The sequence below is a fragment of the Protomyctophum parallelum genome, assembly GCF_964188405.1.
Source record: "Protomyctophum parallelum genome assembly, chromosome: 1".
NCBI lineage: Eukaryota > Metazoa > Chordata > Actinopteri > Myctophiformes > Myctophidae > Protomyctophum > Protomyctophum parallelum.
The window spans coordinates 29,869,292-29,885,689 of NC_139697.1; the positions used below are offsets into that span (position 1 = coordinate 29,869,292).

Below are 16,398 nucleotides of genomic sequence, written 5' to 3' on the forward strand. Positions count from 1 at the left end.
TCTGTGAGGTTCATAGAGTTTATATGTTCAAGTACCGCCCCTGCCAAAATTGATTTACACAGAAAATAAAACCAGAGAACTTCATGTTTATTTATTATCTAACAGTGTATTTTAAGCCATTCAACTGTGACTTAAACTCCCGAGAATTGTGTGGTTCAGAGGACTTTTGTGTTGATTTGTTGTATTGAAGATAAAGTTGTTGTTTGTGGGATGGAGGGTGGCTGATTTAAGCAGTCATACCTGGACTGAACTGCGTTTGACAGGTGTGACTAAACACCTGTTGTGCATCAACTTAATTAATTCACACAGGATACATCAGTCATCCGCCCACAAACATTCAGGGAGAGACGGAGCTTCTGTCATGGCATGCTTTAGTTTCCATCTGCTTTGTCATTTGTTATAGCTTGTGGCAATCTAGTATCTAAGTGTACCATTACCATATTATCACACCATGGCATGGCAAGCCGTGTCCTATGGAAATAAAGAATACTTTTGACCTGAACAACTTGGGCTGTGAACCAATTGAGCCTGTTACAGTGATAATATCTGCCAAGTTTATTGTCTTAATTTATACAGAACTCATTGAAAGAACTCCTCTGGGAGTCTGTGTGGGAACCTACAATATGGTGGTAATAACGTCTGGCTAGCCTTGGCCTACAAAAAGAACCTACAGTATGGTGGTAATACTGTCTGGCTTGGCCTACAGAAAGCTTGGAATGAGACCTGAGTCATACATGAATATTCATTTGATTTCATGAATTTTAACTTGAACTTATATAATATAAAAGCCAATTTGACATTATGTTCTTTTTAATTTTGAGACTGAATTGAATAACTGCCAACTCCTACTGTATGTGGTAGGAGGTCAGCACTCTCTTCATTCCATTAAAACAAACACTATCTATCACTGACTACTGTTTGTGCATCAGTTTGGCAAGGTGTGTCTACCCCTCTCTCTCTTTCTGCGCTAACAGACAGTTGTTTCAGCATGCACCCCCCAGCCTGAGGCCGCCACCTAAGCCATAAATTAACTGTTCAGCGATGCCTTATTACCAATGGCGTTCATTAGTTCAAATCCAGTGCTTATTTGATTAAACCGCAGTCTGCGATATTGCTTTGTCTAGTATAATTTATTAAGGCTATCGAACGAGACAGCCCATGAGGGGATTCTGATGAATCAGCGTTTCATAAAAGAAACCATTAACACCTTCACAGCTGTGTCATCGTGTAAAATTCTCTTAACCGCTCTCCCGTCTTATCTCTCTCTCTCCTGTGTCTTTTGCTCTTTGGTCCCTCTCTTTCTTCTAACCCCCCCTCTCTCTCTCTTCTTCTCTCAGCCTCCTTCTCTCTCTCTTTCTCTCCCTCTCTTCCCTCACCCCGTGAATGTCTTTGCTGAGGTTCTCCAGGTCTGGAAGTCTTCCAGCACATCTGTGTTGTTTCTCCCTCATTAAGTTAGGCAAATAACCTAAAGGTAAGAGCACTGGGACCTGATCCGCAGCGACGCTGCCGGATAGTGGCCTTCTTTGTTTGCCTTGATTTGATTAGAGATCAAATTTCTGCACCAACCAGTAAACACGCCGGAGGGCAGAACTTTGTACGAAAATACAAACAAACCCCCCTAAAAAACACTCTGTTGTCATGGCGAGTCATGGAGACGGGATTTGATGGCATTGTTTTGCGCAATGCGTGGGACATCATCAACCGACATGTTGGCAGGGAAGAAGAACAATATGCGGTTCTCTCGCTCTTTTCTTCCGTCCGGCTCTCGCGTTCCTCAGGATGATTGCTCGTTTTCCCCCAAATTGGTGGGAAGGGATCGCATGGACGATCTCGTCCTCATTTCTGCTCTCTTATATTGTACAATTCTTACAATGTGGATGACATTTACCCTAATTGTGGCCACGGAACTATGTTCCATGTGAGGCAGCAGCATTCGGCCCCTGTGTGGAAATGACAGCATACCGTTTGTTTCCTGCAAAATGCAGTGGCATTCGTAGAAGGCAGATGCAGTACTGTACCATACACAACCAATTATCTCCCTACCCAAGGCCATTCCCTTCCTCAATCCCAAAATATCCAGCAATATTTGGCAGGCAGTGATCTAAGACAAGTATGGACTTTAATAAATCATTTTAATGGAGTGTGTTGACAGTAAGGATATTTTTGTTAGGGGGTTACGTCTCTCAAACAGCTTTTAGATGTATATACCCAGGCTAATCATATTTAATCCAGGGATCTCCCCATCACACGTTTCTCTGCCTTTGGAGCAACGAATGGGGTTTGATGACAGATCGTTATCAAGTTTAAGTTACTCAGGTGTGTTTGTTCTGCTCTTAAGCACCTGAGGGCTGTGTACACACCCATTGAACATGCACATGCAGATACAAACACATGCACACATACAGGCATGCACAGATATACGTTATCATTATAAACACATACACACACACACATGGTAGAAACACACAAAGACACATGAACACATGTATTATTAACATATGGTAGACCCATACCCATAATTATGTTAATAAATAACACATGCATAAAAAAGAATAAGAAAAACACACACCTTCCTCACTGAGTGGGAACACCTTCAACAATAATAAATAAGATACCCTGTCAGAGCTTTTGTCTGAAGTCAATTACACCAACGACTTGATACCTCCAGCCTGAAATATCAGCCTTTCCCCACACTCAAGCCGTAGCTAAAGGACATCCCACACCACTGGTATCAAGTTATGCTATTATTATTTGTAATAACGCAGATACTCTTCATTCATTCACAGCCCTATACGTCTGCCCTAAATCCAAGAGTTGCAAAGGTCTTGTCAACGGTTGGATCCATGATTCCAGAGTCAGTGTCCTGCATACAGGTCAAAGGTCAGTCTCGAGGTGTTGCAAGCCACTGCCTGCCCAAGCCACCGCCCGACTCAACCTGAAAAATCAAAATCGACCGACAAACCGTGCGAGTCGTGTGACAGAACCTGTTTTGGATTGCTTGCTCGTACGCGCTCCCCCGTTGATTTCGCCGCTGCTGACAACTACCGTTACATAAGAGCTTATAATCCGATTAGCCGTTTTTTGAGTATTGCACAGGATGCCAATAAAGAGTTGTAGACTGTTTAAAGAACAGATTGGGCCTCCTGAAATCCAGGGGGGATGGCCCATGCCGCAAAAACAACGGCACATTCAAATTTAGAATAATTCTCTTTTGTAGATACCTCTTCCATCTGCTAACACATACAAGATGCTATCCAGACCATTGCCCATCTTAAAACATATCAACCTCTTTTCTCTTAGTGGCTTCAATGTGAACTGCACTGTCCACACTACTATTCTGATTTATACCTGGTTGCATGCCAGTGTACCGCGCCAAACATAGCAGATATACAAGTTCACAGCATGTCGCTTCTCTGCACGCTGTGTATAGTATAAATCAACTTAAGAGCACTTGGAGCTGAGCCACAGCGACGCTGCTCGGATAGTGGCCTTCATTGTTTGCCATTATTTGATTAGAGATCATATTTCTGTACCGACCAGTAGATCATCATCGTACGACGAAGCATAAATCAGGCTTAATTACTTAAACCCTATACTTTGTTGACCGGGGTCCCTCATGCAAGGCTCTAGACTTGTTTTTTCCCCCTCTAAACTAAATCTCTCACCAAACATAGACGATCTACAAGCTTACAATGTGTCGTGCTGCGCTGTGTTGTAAGATTGTAGATCTGCTATTTTAGTTAGGGACTGCAGGGTTCAAGTGGTTAGTTTTCTGGAGGCATTTTGAATTTCCCCAGTGACCTCCCATGTCCTTGCCATGGAAGATAAACACGAGTAGTTTGCCCTGGCCCACGCCATTATTTAGACATGTTGGTTTTCACAGTGTTTCATGGTCTTTTTGTGTATGGTATTACCCCGGAGAGTGTTTAGTTTCAGCATTTGTAATGTGGTCGGTGCTCACACGAGAGCCATTCGGACAGAACGTCTGGCTGATGTTTTTCCAGCATTGTAATAGTTTGCAAATATAGAACAAACGAAGAAATTGTTCTGCATGGGTCTGTTTGTGTGTGTGCGGTGCGCGTGTGTGTGTGTGTGTGTGTGTGTGTGTGTGTGTGTACGTGTACACGTGTGCGTGCTTGTGTGTCTATAGTTCTAGGAACAGCATGTGTTTCTGTTGCTTTTTTTGTTTTTTCCCCCACATTTTCACAAATGTCTTTGTGTTTATGTGTTTGTGTTGGGAGAGACCTGGGAATGGCCGAGGTCTGGACATGGAGGCAGACGGACAACTAAGACAGACGGACAGCCGTGCCAAGATTTGACTGGGTTAGAAGAAGGCATAGACCAAAAGAAAAAAGAAAAACACGAGTGGACAAGAAAAGGAAAAGAAGGAGAGGTGGAGAGAGAGAGAGAGAGAGAGCGGGGCCCCTGACCTGACCGCACTGACACACTCGGGTCTCTTTCTCTTGCCAGCTGTGCATTGTGGTTGAGTCGTAGAGGACACACTCACACACACATATACTTATCTACGCATGCTGGCGATGAGGACATACTTGGACTGTATGTATGTGTATGTGTGTGCTGTGTGTGTATGTGCTGTGTGTTGTATGCTGCGTGTGTGTGTGTGTGTGTGTGTGTGTGTGTGTGTGTGTGTGTGTGTGTGTGTGTGTGTGTGTGTGTGTGTGTGTGTGTGTGTGTGTGTGTGTGTGTGTGTGTGTGTGTGTGTGTGTGTGTGCGTGTGCGTGCGTGCGTGCGTGCGCAACTGCCTTTCCATGTGCGCTAAAAAGAGAATGCAGAATGGGAGAAAGACATCGAAGGAGTCTGTTTGTTTTCTTTCCAATGAGCACATTTCTATACCTGTCCTTGAACCTGCGTGCGTGCGTGCGTGTGTGTGTCGCGCGCATGTGTCTTTAACTCTCTACATTTCTGAGAGTGTAGTGTGTGTGTATATTTACATGTCTGATGGAGCAAGATGGCACTCACTTCCATGTGTTTTTCTTGCTAAGCAGTTTGAGTGGGCAGGATATCGGCGTGCAGCATGTCCCCGCGTGCCGCTCCATCATCCAGCACTCCACATGTGCGACATGTACGACTACTACGCCTGCCAACCATTAGCAAGGTTCAGCCCAAATGGAGTAATTAGGAATAAGTGCTCAAAGGTGCGACAGTCAGTCCCACAAACCCCCCCTTCCCCGACCCCCTCAACGTCCAACTAACTCTTCCCACAATCCCTTGTGGCATTCCGGGGGCCCTCTGCTCCCCGCTCCGCCACCAGGCAGCGCCTGACTGTTACCCAAAAGCGCACGTCTCCTCAAATAGAAGCAGCGCTGCTAACGGGCGGTGTGGGCACCCTGTGTTTTCAGAGCAGACCCAGCTAACTGCTGACTGGCCCTCTCGCTCTCTCCCAGCGGTTATTTTTACATGCGCGTGGAGTTCCGTTGGGCTGGCAGTGGCAGAGAGAGAGAGAGAGAGAGAGAGAGAGAGAGAGAGAGAGAGAGAGAGATGGCGAGAAAGCAGAATGGTCAGAAAGTCAAGGAGGGGAAAGATCCCTCTTAACGCAGCACTTTGTCTAGTGTGCGTCATTGTATGCATTTGTGTGTGTGTGTGTGTGTGTGTGTGTGTGTGTGTGTGTGTGTGTGTGTGTGTGTGTGTGTGTGTGTGTGTGTGTGTGTGTGTGTGTGTGTGTGTGTGTGTGTGTGTGTGTGTGTGTGGGTGGGCCCTGTACGGTGCCCGTTCGTGAGCGGTGCATGTGTTTGGACCAGTGCATCCGTTCGTTTGTTTGTTTGCGTGCATGCTTGTTTGTGTGTGTTTGTCTCTCCATTTCTAGGAAACAGACTTTTCCCCTTGGCTCAGGATGCAGCCCACAATCTGTGTAACCTACTCCACCCCCTCCCGACACCGCCGCTACTATACCACCACCTCCTCCTCCTCCGCCCACTCCTTCACCCTCCAGGAGTGATGCTGGGAATTGATACTCCACAATCTGGGGGGAGTGAGCAGGCCAGCGAGCGTCCCGGCGTCCGCCAGTGGAGGTTTGGTTTATACACGCGCACGCCACCTTGATGAACACATGCGCACGTGCGCACACACACACAATCACAGACACACGCTCGCGCACAGTCGCACACACACACACACACACACACACACACACACACCCATGACCCACAGCCTGAATACACATGTTCCCATTGGGTATGGCCGTGGGGACTTCCCACGCGGGGACCATGACATCTTAATTCAATGGGAGTGAATGCGAGGCCGTACACAGCGGGTTAGGAGGGGAACAACTGGAATGGAAAAAACGCCAATGCTCCAACTGAGGTCAGCGTTGGAGACAAAACACTCATTGAGCTTGTAGCGAAAAACCTGAAAAATGTGCCTTAATCGCTGTCCTCCCTCTGCCCTCCAGGAGTACGTGCTCTCGTCCGAGTCAGACAAAGGGCGTTGAGTGAAACCCACACAAACACATTTGCATATGCTCGCGCTTAAAAGAGGGCGAACCCGGTGCACCGAAACATATTCACATAATCACGTGCGAAATCTAATTAAGACGGCAGGCTGCGCATTATTCATAATCAGTTAAACATACAAATAAATTTGCCTTACGGTGCATATTCTCTATAGATAACACACGCGTGGTAAACATGGGTGCATATAATGTACACAAGTACACGCGTGCGCATCAAACCACATGCACACAAAAGCACACACGCACACAAAGGCAGTGGGCCGCCATACATTACAGTCATCCCCATCTGGGAGCATTAAGAAGCTGTTAATGAATAGGGTGCTGGAGCAAGAAGCCACAAGTGGAGCCAGGGATATAGGAGGGGGGGGGGGGTGCAGGGAGGGGAGGGGCGGGGGGGGGGGGGGTGCGGGTAGCATCTGGGCTGCAGATATGTGTGTAGTCATGTAAAAGAGGTTGCGGTAACAGTGCACGTCTTGGGGGAGGAGAGGAATCAAAAGTTGCGCAGCTGAAGCCAGTGCTCTCTGTGACCCATCGGGTAGAGAGGTATGTACGCGTTTGTCCCCAGCCACTGCTTTGTATGCGTGCTGAAGTGTTGGGTCCAATGTGAGTGTTCGCACGCTCAGCTCGGCCCATTTAACACTGACCGAGATCAAACGGTCGGGGAGATAATCTTCTACCCCTCCGCCCTCATACTAACAAAAAAAAAGAACATGGCTCACGAAGGATTGTCAAACGAGAGAGAGAGAGTGAGAGAGAGAGAGATTAAAAGCCACACACAAGAAAGGTTAACCTCAGCTTCAGACTAATGACTTTACCTTATCTGAAGGAGGTGTTGGAGGAGGCGTGGTGAACAGAAGGGAAGAAGTTATCTTAAGTGACCTTTTAATACCCTCTGCGGCCTCACAAAGGCAGGCTTGGCAGGGGCGTTCAGAGCGGACACACGGGGACTACACAACACAACACAACACGGAGGAGCAGAAGTGTGCCTGTGCACAGAGGACAAAGGATGGCCACCTGTATGCTAATAGTGCGGCGGTGCTCTTGGAGAAGGCAGGCAGAGGGACTGAGAGTGGCGCTACTCTTGGAACAAAAAGACCTGGGCCATAAAAAACAATAACAACAAAACAAAAAAAATGTAGTTTTTAGGGGTCATAAATTGTTTTTTTCCCCCTCCTTTTTAAAAGAAAGTATAAAGGGGAAAGAAACAAGAAAGGCAAAGTGTGGCCCTTAAAACAGAATGGGCACTATAAAATAGATTTTCTCCTCTTTTAAGGTGGAAAAGGAGAGAGACAATGGGGCCAACTTGGCTGAGTGATGATGACAGGCGAAGGCAGTAAAATTTCATTTCCGATCCCTCAGTTAAGTAATGAGGAAGAGGGAAATGTGTGCCACTACCAATAGGAGGAAGTGGTTGGGGGGGTGGGCACATGGGCGACTTTAAAGTAATGAGACAGGAGAAACAGGCAGTGGAGTGTGCTGCGTAAGGGTGATTTTTACTTAGCTGCACCGGCGGTGTCACACAGCAAAAATAGTAGATCTACAAACCAAATCAGAGCTCACAACACAACGCATTGTGAGCTTGTAGACCAGCTATTTTTGGTGTATGATACTGTGCACAATAGAAGTATATCAAGCCGGGGATCGTGTGCCCCACGTCAATAAGTACAGGGATAGAGAGAGCGACGGGAAACTGTGTGTGTGTGTGTGTGTGTGTGTGTGTGTGTGTGTGTGTGTGTGTGTGTGTGTGTGTGTGTGTGTGTGTGTGTGTGTGTGCGTGTGCGCGTGGTGGGGGCTATAAAATTAATTCCCGCACTCACTCATTGGTTATTTTCTTAAGAAAGTCTGGCCGGGGGAGTGTGCCGCGACAGAGGGTGGGCCGTTCATATGGAAAGAAGGGGGTTGGGGTTCGGAGGTCATAAAATTCTTCCTCCCTATTCTCTTCAATAATGAGGCAGAGGCAGAAAGGTGGCATGTGCCACTGTGAATGGGGGGAGGAGTAATTGCAATTAAGCACATCTTTGAGGACGGCACACTCCCAACACATGCACACACTCACGCAGCCTCTCGAGGACAGAGCGGAGGTCTTCCTTAGTCGTATGTTGGACCACACATGCACACTGTTAGGCTCACACGCAAACACATGGAACATACTGTAAACACATTCTCGCCACACGCATGCGAGCACCCTTCATGTCGTTAGTGTTTACTATCATCTCCACTGTAGATGTTCCTGCAGTCTCACAACATCTGAGTTCAGCTGAGAAGACCCCCGAGCCAACTATTTACCACTGTTCTATGCTATCTCTCTCTCTCTGTCTCTCTCTGAATATCCATGTGAAAACATTTCACACCATCGACTGCCATTTTGCCAAGAAACAGTTATGTAACCCTTTATATCAGTGCATGTTCAGCACTATAAGAAGAAACTTCAGTGTTGAGTGCGTTGCGTCACTATTACTTCATGTCCATCCATCAGTGGTTGTCAACAGCAAACTCCCCGCATCTGTATGTGAGTGTAAACTATGCTCTCTTGTTAGCATGGGTGTCAGCCGCTGTCACTGTCAATATGACCAGCTCAGTCATCAGATTGGCACTATTCTGGGCCTTCCCAACTGCCAACATCTTTCCCATCTTTCCCTCTGCTCATCGTAGGCCCCCTGGGGACTGTCATCGTCACAGAGGTCTGGACACGTTTGGACAGATCGCTGCACTTCCGGGGCCACAAGAGGGGGGTCCATGTTTGCATTTCAGCTTTTCACCAGCGGGAGGGAGGTAATGAGCAAACGCAGTCACTGTTCCAGCATCCATGGGTTTGACAGTGTGAGTACAGCCTGTCCTGTCGCATATCTAGTTATAGAGTAGGCTACCATCTGGGAGTAGGTGCAGCATCCAGGCAATGCAGCCGCCCTCCCAAAAATAAGACTCAAATCAAATGGCTTACCAAACTTCAGGTATCTAGACTTCGAGATATCCATTCTCCGTCCTAGTAACTTAAAGGTCCTCCCAGCTCGCAAATATTGTTTTGTCTTTGGTTAATGTGCTTTTGAATCTTACTTGTGGAAATGTTGGTAGTTAATTGAGCTCTGTGTATCTCCAAAGCATTAACCACTTAAACCCTACTGTGTGCTTCTTGCTTCATTGTCCAGAGTCCCCCAGGTCATGAACCCCTCCATTTCCCCCTCTACACCAAATATTGGTGTAGCTTGTAGAGGCACTCAAAAACACTTCTCTGTTCCTGATATGACACGACAATGAAGAAGTAATATAATTTTTGCCATGGCGCGTTTACTGGTTATGTTTGGAGATTCTATGGGGATAACCCTGGGTCGGCTGACCCTTTGGTGGTCTGCGCACTCCGTGGACCATTCACCACTAGTGGGCCATGATGCCAGATCGCACGGAAATTAGTTTTGTTTTAATTGATAATATTCATGAGTTACGACTGCCATCTGGAGAAGAGCCTCCCTGAGTCTGAACTCATGCTGCTGTCCCTCACTACTGTCTTGGATAGCCAATTTAACAAAACAAAAGATGGCACTTAACAACCCATTGAAACCCATTGTGCACTACTTGTCAACTACCCCCCAGTCTGACTAGTGTCTCAACGAGGTGCTAAATGTTAATATCATGGGCACAGCAAAGTTGTTACAGAATTCTATGAAAACCCTTGTGCCTTTTCTATCACCGGAGATTACCAACCAAACACATTTCCCATCTGTGTGTCTCTCACGATAGAAGACTAGCTGGTACAAATGGTACGACTGTCGCCTCCCTGTGAAAATATTGACTACATATAACTGGTGCAAAAACGTTTGGTGTCCTCTGTCTGCCTTAGATTATTTTGTTGGCGTTCTGGAGGAACAAATATACTGATATATTAGTATACTAAATAAGGGCAAAAATAAAGCGAAGAAAGAGGTGTTGTAAAACTCATTTAGGTACATGGGGGGAGGAGGGAATAAATACTTTATTACCAATAAATTCCATTTGTTGAACAGAGATTTTTTTCTGAGGATTTAAAGTAATATGCATTCTATGACTTTTTTTACGCTTTTTTATTATTATATTGTTGTTGCTTTTGCCTTCTCTGTAGCCTACCTAGAATTGCTGCTGATGTTGAGTTATCCAATTTCACCTCTGGGTAGACTGGGAGTAAGGCCTTACGTCATTACACAGTTAATGAGTCATGAGAGTTTGAATTTCGTCCATGAATCAATCTTTTCTCCAAGGACTATTTCTAATCAATCAACTTTTATAATCAATTGGTTCCTTAAGAGACGGAAGTGAGGATGGATAGGCCACACTTTGAGGAAACCGGCAACCAGCGCTACATGCCAGGTCGGGCGCTGACTTGGAATCCCCAAAGGAAGCGGAACTTAAGAGAGGGCGGCCTAAGAAGACCTGGAGGCGAGACACTGAGGTGCAGCTCAAGAGGCAGCTGCATGTGGAGGCAGAAAGGACAGCCCAAAACCCTGTTGAATGGCCTATGCTCCACTGGGAGTGATGAGTCTAACCAAGTAAGTGGTTTATAAATCAAACCAACCACAGTATGCTTTGGAAAATGGTTGGCAGTAATGTCAGATACCCGTATATTGCTTCATCAATAATCATCAATAATGATCCATTGGTCTTTGGTTAGATTGTTTGTAATGTTGGTGGGGTCTGGTGAAGCTTATTCCAATGTGACAATAATTATTAATGAATTTAAATAATTGCTCACAAATAGTGAGCAATTATCTTGGAAGGTCTCTTTTCGGTCATGATTTGGCATAATCTTTTCCTTTGCGTGTTTTGGCTGGCCTTGTGAGTTAGTTTGTGAACACATTGTGGCAACTCTGTTACACTCCCATTGTGCATGTGCGTAATGCATGCTGGGTTGTTTACAATGCGATATAATTTGGGTTTTCCCTTTCCTTCCTGAACTTGTGTGTGTTGTAATGATGTAATTTTGTCTCAGTGTCGTGGTGTAATTTGCACATAGATAGGATAGGACCCTATGGGCTCACCAGGCTGTTGTTTTGTTGTGTCAAGGAATAGCAGGGAAGAGTAAACAGCACTTCTGGGTGGTCCCCTTTAGCTCTGGACTCCAACATCCAGAGAAAGCCGGCCTCTCTTTTCAGCACAACCTGAGTTCCTGCTTCCCTCTGTGTGTGTGTGTGTGTGTGTGTGTGTGTGTGTGTGTGTGTGTGTGTGTGTGTGTGTGTGTGCCTGCGTGTGTGCCTGCGTGTGTGTGTGTGTGTGTGTGTGTGTGTGTGTGTGTGTCTTTATGATTGTCGTTTGTGTTTAGGGTTGTTGCAGTTGGTGGAAGTGCCCTTATACATACTGAAGGAGCTATTGAGGAGTCCACCAGCGTGTTCATTCCTTCCACTCTCCTGTCTCTGTTTACGATTGTGTGTTTACCTCTCGCTCGCTCACAGACTCTTCATTTCTCTGTCTGCCTTTCTCCCTCTCTCACTCTCCACTTTTTCTGTAGTCTAATCTGCACCATAATTCTCTCTCTCTTTTCATTTGCCATACCTTCCTTGGACCTCTTTTCTTCCCCATTCACTCGATCTGTACTTCAGATGTGCTCTTTATTTGCATATATCTCCGTGAATGCTATTTCGTACACACAAGCTCCTTTCACACTTCTCAACCTGCCACGGTCTCCCTTTATCTTTGTCTCTCACTATTTCTGTCTCTCTCTGTCACTCTCTCTCTCTCTCTCTCTCTCTCTCTCTCTGTAGTAAACCTTGTGTCTATTCTGCCTCTCTCCGTCTTCGCCCACCTTCTCTCTCTCTCTCTCTCTCTCTCTCTTGGATTCCCCTCTTCATGTGTCTTCCGTGTGCACTCACTCGCCCCAATCCCGATCTATGTCCTGATTTCTTTCTCGTTAAACCTGTTTTGTGCAACTTGGTTATGTTCTCGTCTTCTCATCCTCTCATGTTTCTCTCGCCGCTCCTCTCCCCACCTTCATCCTTCTACTCTTCCTCTCAGTGTTGTGAATGTATTCGTCGCCTATTCATGCCATTCCATCTCTCTGTCCCTCTCCAAGCCTCCCTTAACTTCAATATCCCTCCTTTCCCCCTGTGCCCTCTCTCTCTCTCTCGCGCGCTTCGCCTTTCGCCTCGTCGTTCATTTTCTTCCTCACCAGCCTGATATGTCTCTCTCTCTCCACCCGCTCCAACACAGCATGTGTTCCATTTGTGTCTGTCTCACTCTTTTTTCCAGTCACAAGACTCTTTAAATATCCTCTTGTTTGGATGTTCCATGTTTTTTTCTTCTCCAAGTATCTTTCTGAATCGCTTCTACTCACCTCACATTCCTTTCTTTCTCTCTCACTCCCTCTCCCCTTTCACTCTCTGTACAGTTCTTTCCAAGTAAATACACCATCTATTTCTGTCTTCATCTCTCTCTCTCTCTCTCTCTCTCTCTCTCTCTCTCTCTCTCTCTCTCTCTCTCTCTCTCTCTCTCTCTCTCTCTCTCTCTCTCTCTCTCTCTCTCTCTCTCTCTCTCTCTCTCTCTCTCACACTCTCTCTCTCTCCTTTCACCTGCCCCCTCTCTTTCTCTCATGTCTCCTCCTCCGCACTCCTCTCTCCACTCTGTCCTTAAATATCTCTGTTTGTGTTTTAAACCTCTTGTTATTTTTAAACCTCTGGCCGTTTTTAAATCCTCTCTCTCTCTCTCTCTCTCTCTCTCTCTCTCTCTCTCTCTCTCTCTCTCTCTCTCTCTGTGTTTCTATGTAGATAATGTATTGTATGATTCTTCCCTTTCTGTGTAAAATCATACTTGTGTATACTAGTGGTGAATGCAGAAAATAGCGGATCTACAAGCTCACAACGTGCATTGCATCCGTGATGTGTTGCAAGCCTATAGATTGGCTGTTTCCAGCGTGTGACGCCATGGTATAAATTTAGCATATAGCCCTCTTTCATATCCCTCCCTCGCTCCCCTTCAGTGACAGCAGTAAACAAGGACCTGTCCGAATCCATTCGGTGGGCAGAGTTAAAAGTGCAGCGACAATAATTCTTCCACGCCACCCACTCACTTTGAGCTCTATGATGTTGTATCTATACGAGCAACTGTATGTTCACGTAACCAACATCAGTCACACACCACATGCTATGATGTATGTGTGCATACATTACTGGGATCCTTATGGCCTATAATGTATGGTTTGTGTCTACCGTGTATTTATTTACATATCTCTGCTGTCGGGGAGAAACCACCTTACTCCAAAATGTTCATTTTTCAGGAAATGAAGAAAACCTCCTATATAGCTTTTGTCACCACATCTCATATTTGCCTAATGTCTGCCAAATATGACGTACAATGTCTGGAACACAAAAATTAAATGCCATTGACAATGAAGGGAAAGATTATGTCATCTTGTCCCCACACGTCTCATATTTGACAATGAATTGAGAAATTAGGTCAAATGTCCGCCAAATATGACGTAAATTTGTGGCAACAGGTATTCTGATTGGCCAGTATGAAATGATGCATGATGATGTACGATGATAAGAACGCCCCTCACTTCACACGGGTGTGATTTTTTTAAACAAAACAATACTGCCTCATCAAAGATGTCAAGTATTACTAGCACTCTAGCACTCCTCCTCACAACAGACGAGATTCAACACTCCTCCTCATACACCTACTGCTCTGCTGCTCTTTGTTTTTCAGCAAGAATTGTATTTCATTGTGTAGTGTGTGCGTGTGTGTGTGTGTGCGTGCTGCATGCTTATGTTTGTTGCATGCATATTGCATACTCACAAACCGGTGAATATGGCAGTGTTTTTGCATGCATGCACAGGCTTTGTGTGTGTGCGTTGGTGCGTGAATTCATTGGCCGACACTGAAGAACAAATCAACCAACACTGAAGTGAAGTGTAACTCCGAAGATCTGATCATTAACCACAAACAATTAACAACTGAAGACACACTTACTGCACCACCCTGGTATCTTTTAACTTTTAAAGCACTGCTCATTGATTGCTTTCCCCTTTGCACCGCCGAATCATTAACTTCTATGTACGTTCTGTTGCCTCTGGAGGGCTGGGGAGGCAACTTGGCCTACAGTACGTGCTGCCAGGATGCATGCAAAAACACCAGCGCAAGAACAAACTTGTTCCTTCTAAAGGAGAGGTGCCGAGGAGGAGGTGGCTGTGCTATCTTTGTATCGTCTCCATTTTCAGGAGAAGAGGCGGGCAAAGCGGGCCAATGCTAATTACAGGACAACACTCTGCCCCCATTGTTCCCCAGGGAGCTGCTCATAGGTGCAGCATCAACATCTCCTGCCGGCTGCCGAGGAGATCCATTGAGTCCCAGTGGGGGTGGGGGGGGGGGGGTTCACTGGACTGAACAGCAACATTTCCATTATGTAAAGCACCGTGGTAGCATTTTGTACGGGGATGAGAGCGCGATAGCAGGGGCCTCCATTTGTATTCAGAGGGAGTGAGGCAAATGGATCTGTCGCTGCTCAGAGCGTATAAAAATTGACCCACATTGCTCAGCTTTAAACGAACGCTGATCCATAACACTGGTCTGCATTCTGATCCAAAGGGCTGCCCTGGATGTATCCAGTACCGGGTCAGTTAGGGTGACCCAGCACAGAGTGCTGCAGACAGATTAGAAATGTACCACAATCGATCCTGGGGGAGACCAGGATGGACTGTGCCCCCAAATTGACCTATTGTCAGCCTTCTGATTGGTCCCTGAGTGACTGTGGGCTCTTTCTGGTTCCACCTTATGGTTGTTTACAGTGACGTTTGCTAAACCATTTAAAAACCTAATTTATGCCCTGTACCTGAGCTGTTACTTTTTACTGAGACCAAATTTAAAATAAGAATTGAAAACACTGAATATTAATACGACAAACCCGTTATTTCATGGTAGTGGATGGAGAAAAAGAAAAGGGATTTTTGTCCAACCAAGAAACAGCAACCAGTGTGAAGAGCGGCAGGACTTGATAAAGGGTCTATTATGACTAAAATGTAAACATAAAAATCACACCTGTGTGAAGTGAGGAGCACTCTTATCATACATCATCATACATCATCTCATTCAGGCTAATCACAATTTCCGTCCTCACTTATGTCAATGTTTGTGTTTACGCAATGTTTGTGTTTTCACAAACACTCAAAGCTGTCAATGGCATTCAATATTTGTGTTACTCAAAGCTGGCGATTCATTGTCAATGGCAGTCAATGCATTTGTTAGGACAATGTTTGTGTTAATACAAACCCTCAAAGCTGGGCATAAGTGCTAGCACCCCTCAAAAATCACATGACATGTATGTATGTATACATCAGCACATTCTGGCCAATCACAATTTGCGTCCTCACTTTTGTCTTCAATGTTTGTGTTTACACACTTTTGTCTTCAATGTTTGTGTTCACACAGACCCGTAAAAGCTGGATATAGGATGCTCACAAAAATAACTGTGAGTCTGTGAACTGTCTGGTTCTGGACAGTCGTGGGTCCGACCGACCCGATACTAGTTTGTTTGTAACAGCTAATTGGCTGTTGTTGGTTACATAACCAATCTATGTTTTACAATAATTTATAACTATAATCTGCATGGTTACCCTTTGGGCAAACGGACTATTCCGGAGTAATCTAACTTCCGCTGTGATTGGCCGAGCTTTGCATTGCTTTTGTTTGTAGTACCTAATTGGCTATTCCGGAGTAATCTTTTGGTTTTTTTGCGGCTTTCGCCTTTATTTTATATTTTTATAGAGAGACAGACAGTAGGCTGACAGGAAATAGGGGAGAGAGATGGGGGAGTGACATGCAGTAAAGGCCGTCGGGATCGGGAGTCGAACCCGCGCCACACTGCCAGACTCGGGCTACCGGCCAATATAAAATCATTGTGCAGCATGTCATGATCATCATGGCCTGGTAGGGGATGCACAAAAGATGTCACATAAAAACAGAGTGACATCATC

At 45.6% G+C, this 16,398-nt stretch overlaps 1 protein-coding gene across 4 annotated transcripts in view; it reads left to right on the forward strand.

The window, feature by feature from the left end:
* The first annotated feature begins 5,692 nt into the window (after positions 1-5,692).
* Positions 5,693-16,398, forward strand: part of efna1a (ephrin-A1a) — a 32,350-nt gene continuing 21,644 nt past the window's right edge. Inside the window, exons 1-3 of one of the 4 annotated variants that reach the window (XM_083786951.1) lie at positions 5,693-6,029; positions 9,122-9,289; positions 10,745-10,986. In XM_083786951.1, coding sequence (XP_083643077.1) covers positions 10,949-10,986 — 38 coding nt within the window. In that variant the 5' untranslated portion in view covers positions 5,693-6,029; positions 9,122-9,289; positions 10,745-10,948. Of the gene's footprint in view, positions 6,030-8,953; positions 8,979-9,121; positions 9,290-10,744; positions 10,987-16,398 lie in introns of those variants that run through there. The other 3 variants (XM_083786952.1, XM_083786953.1, XM_083786954.1) reach the window with 3 other exon arrangements.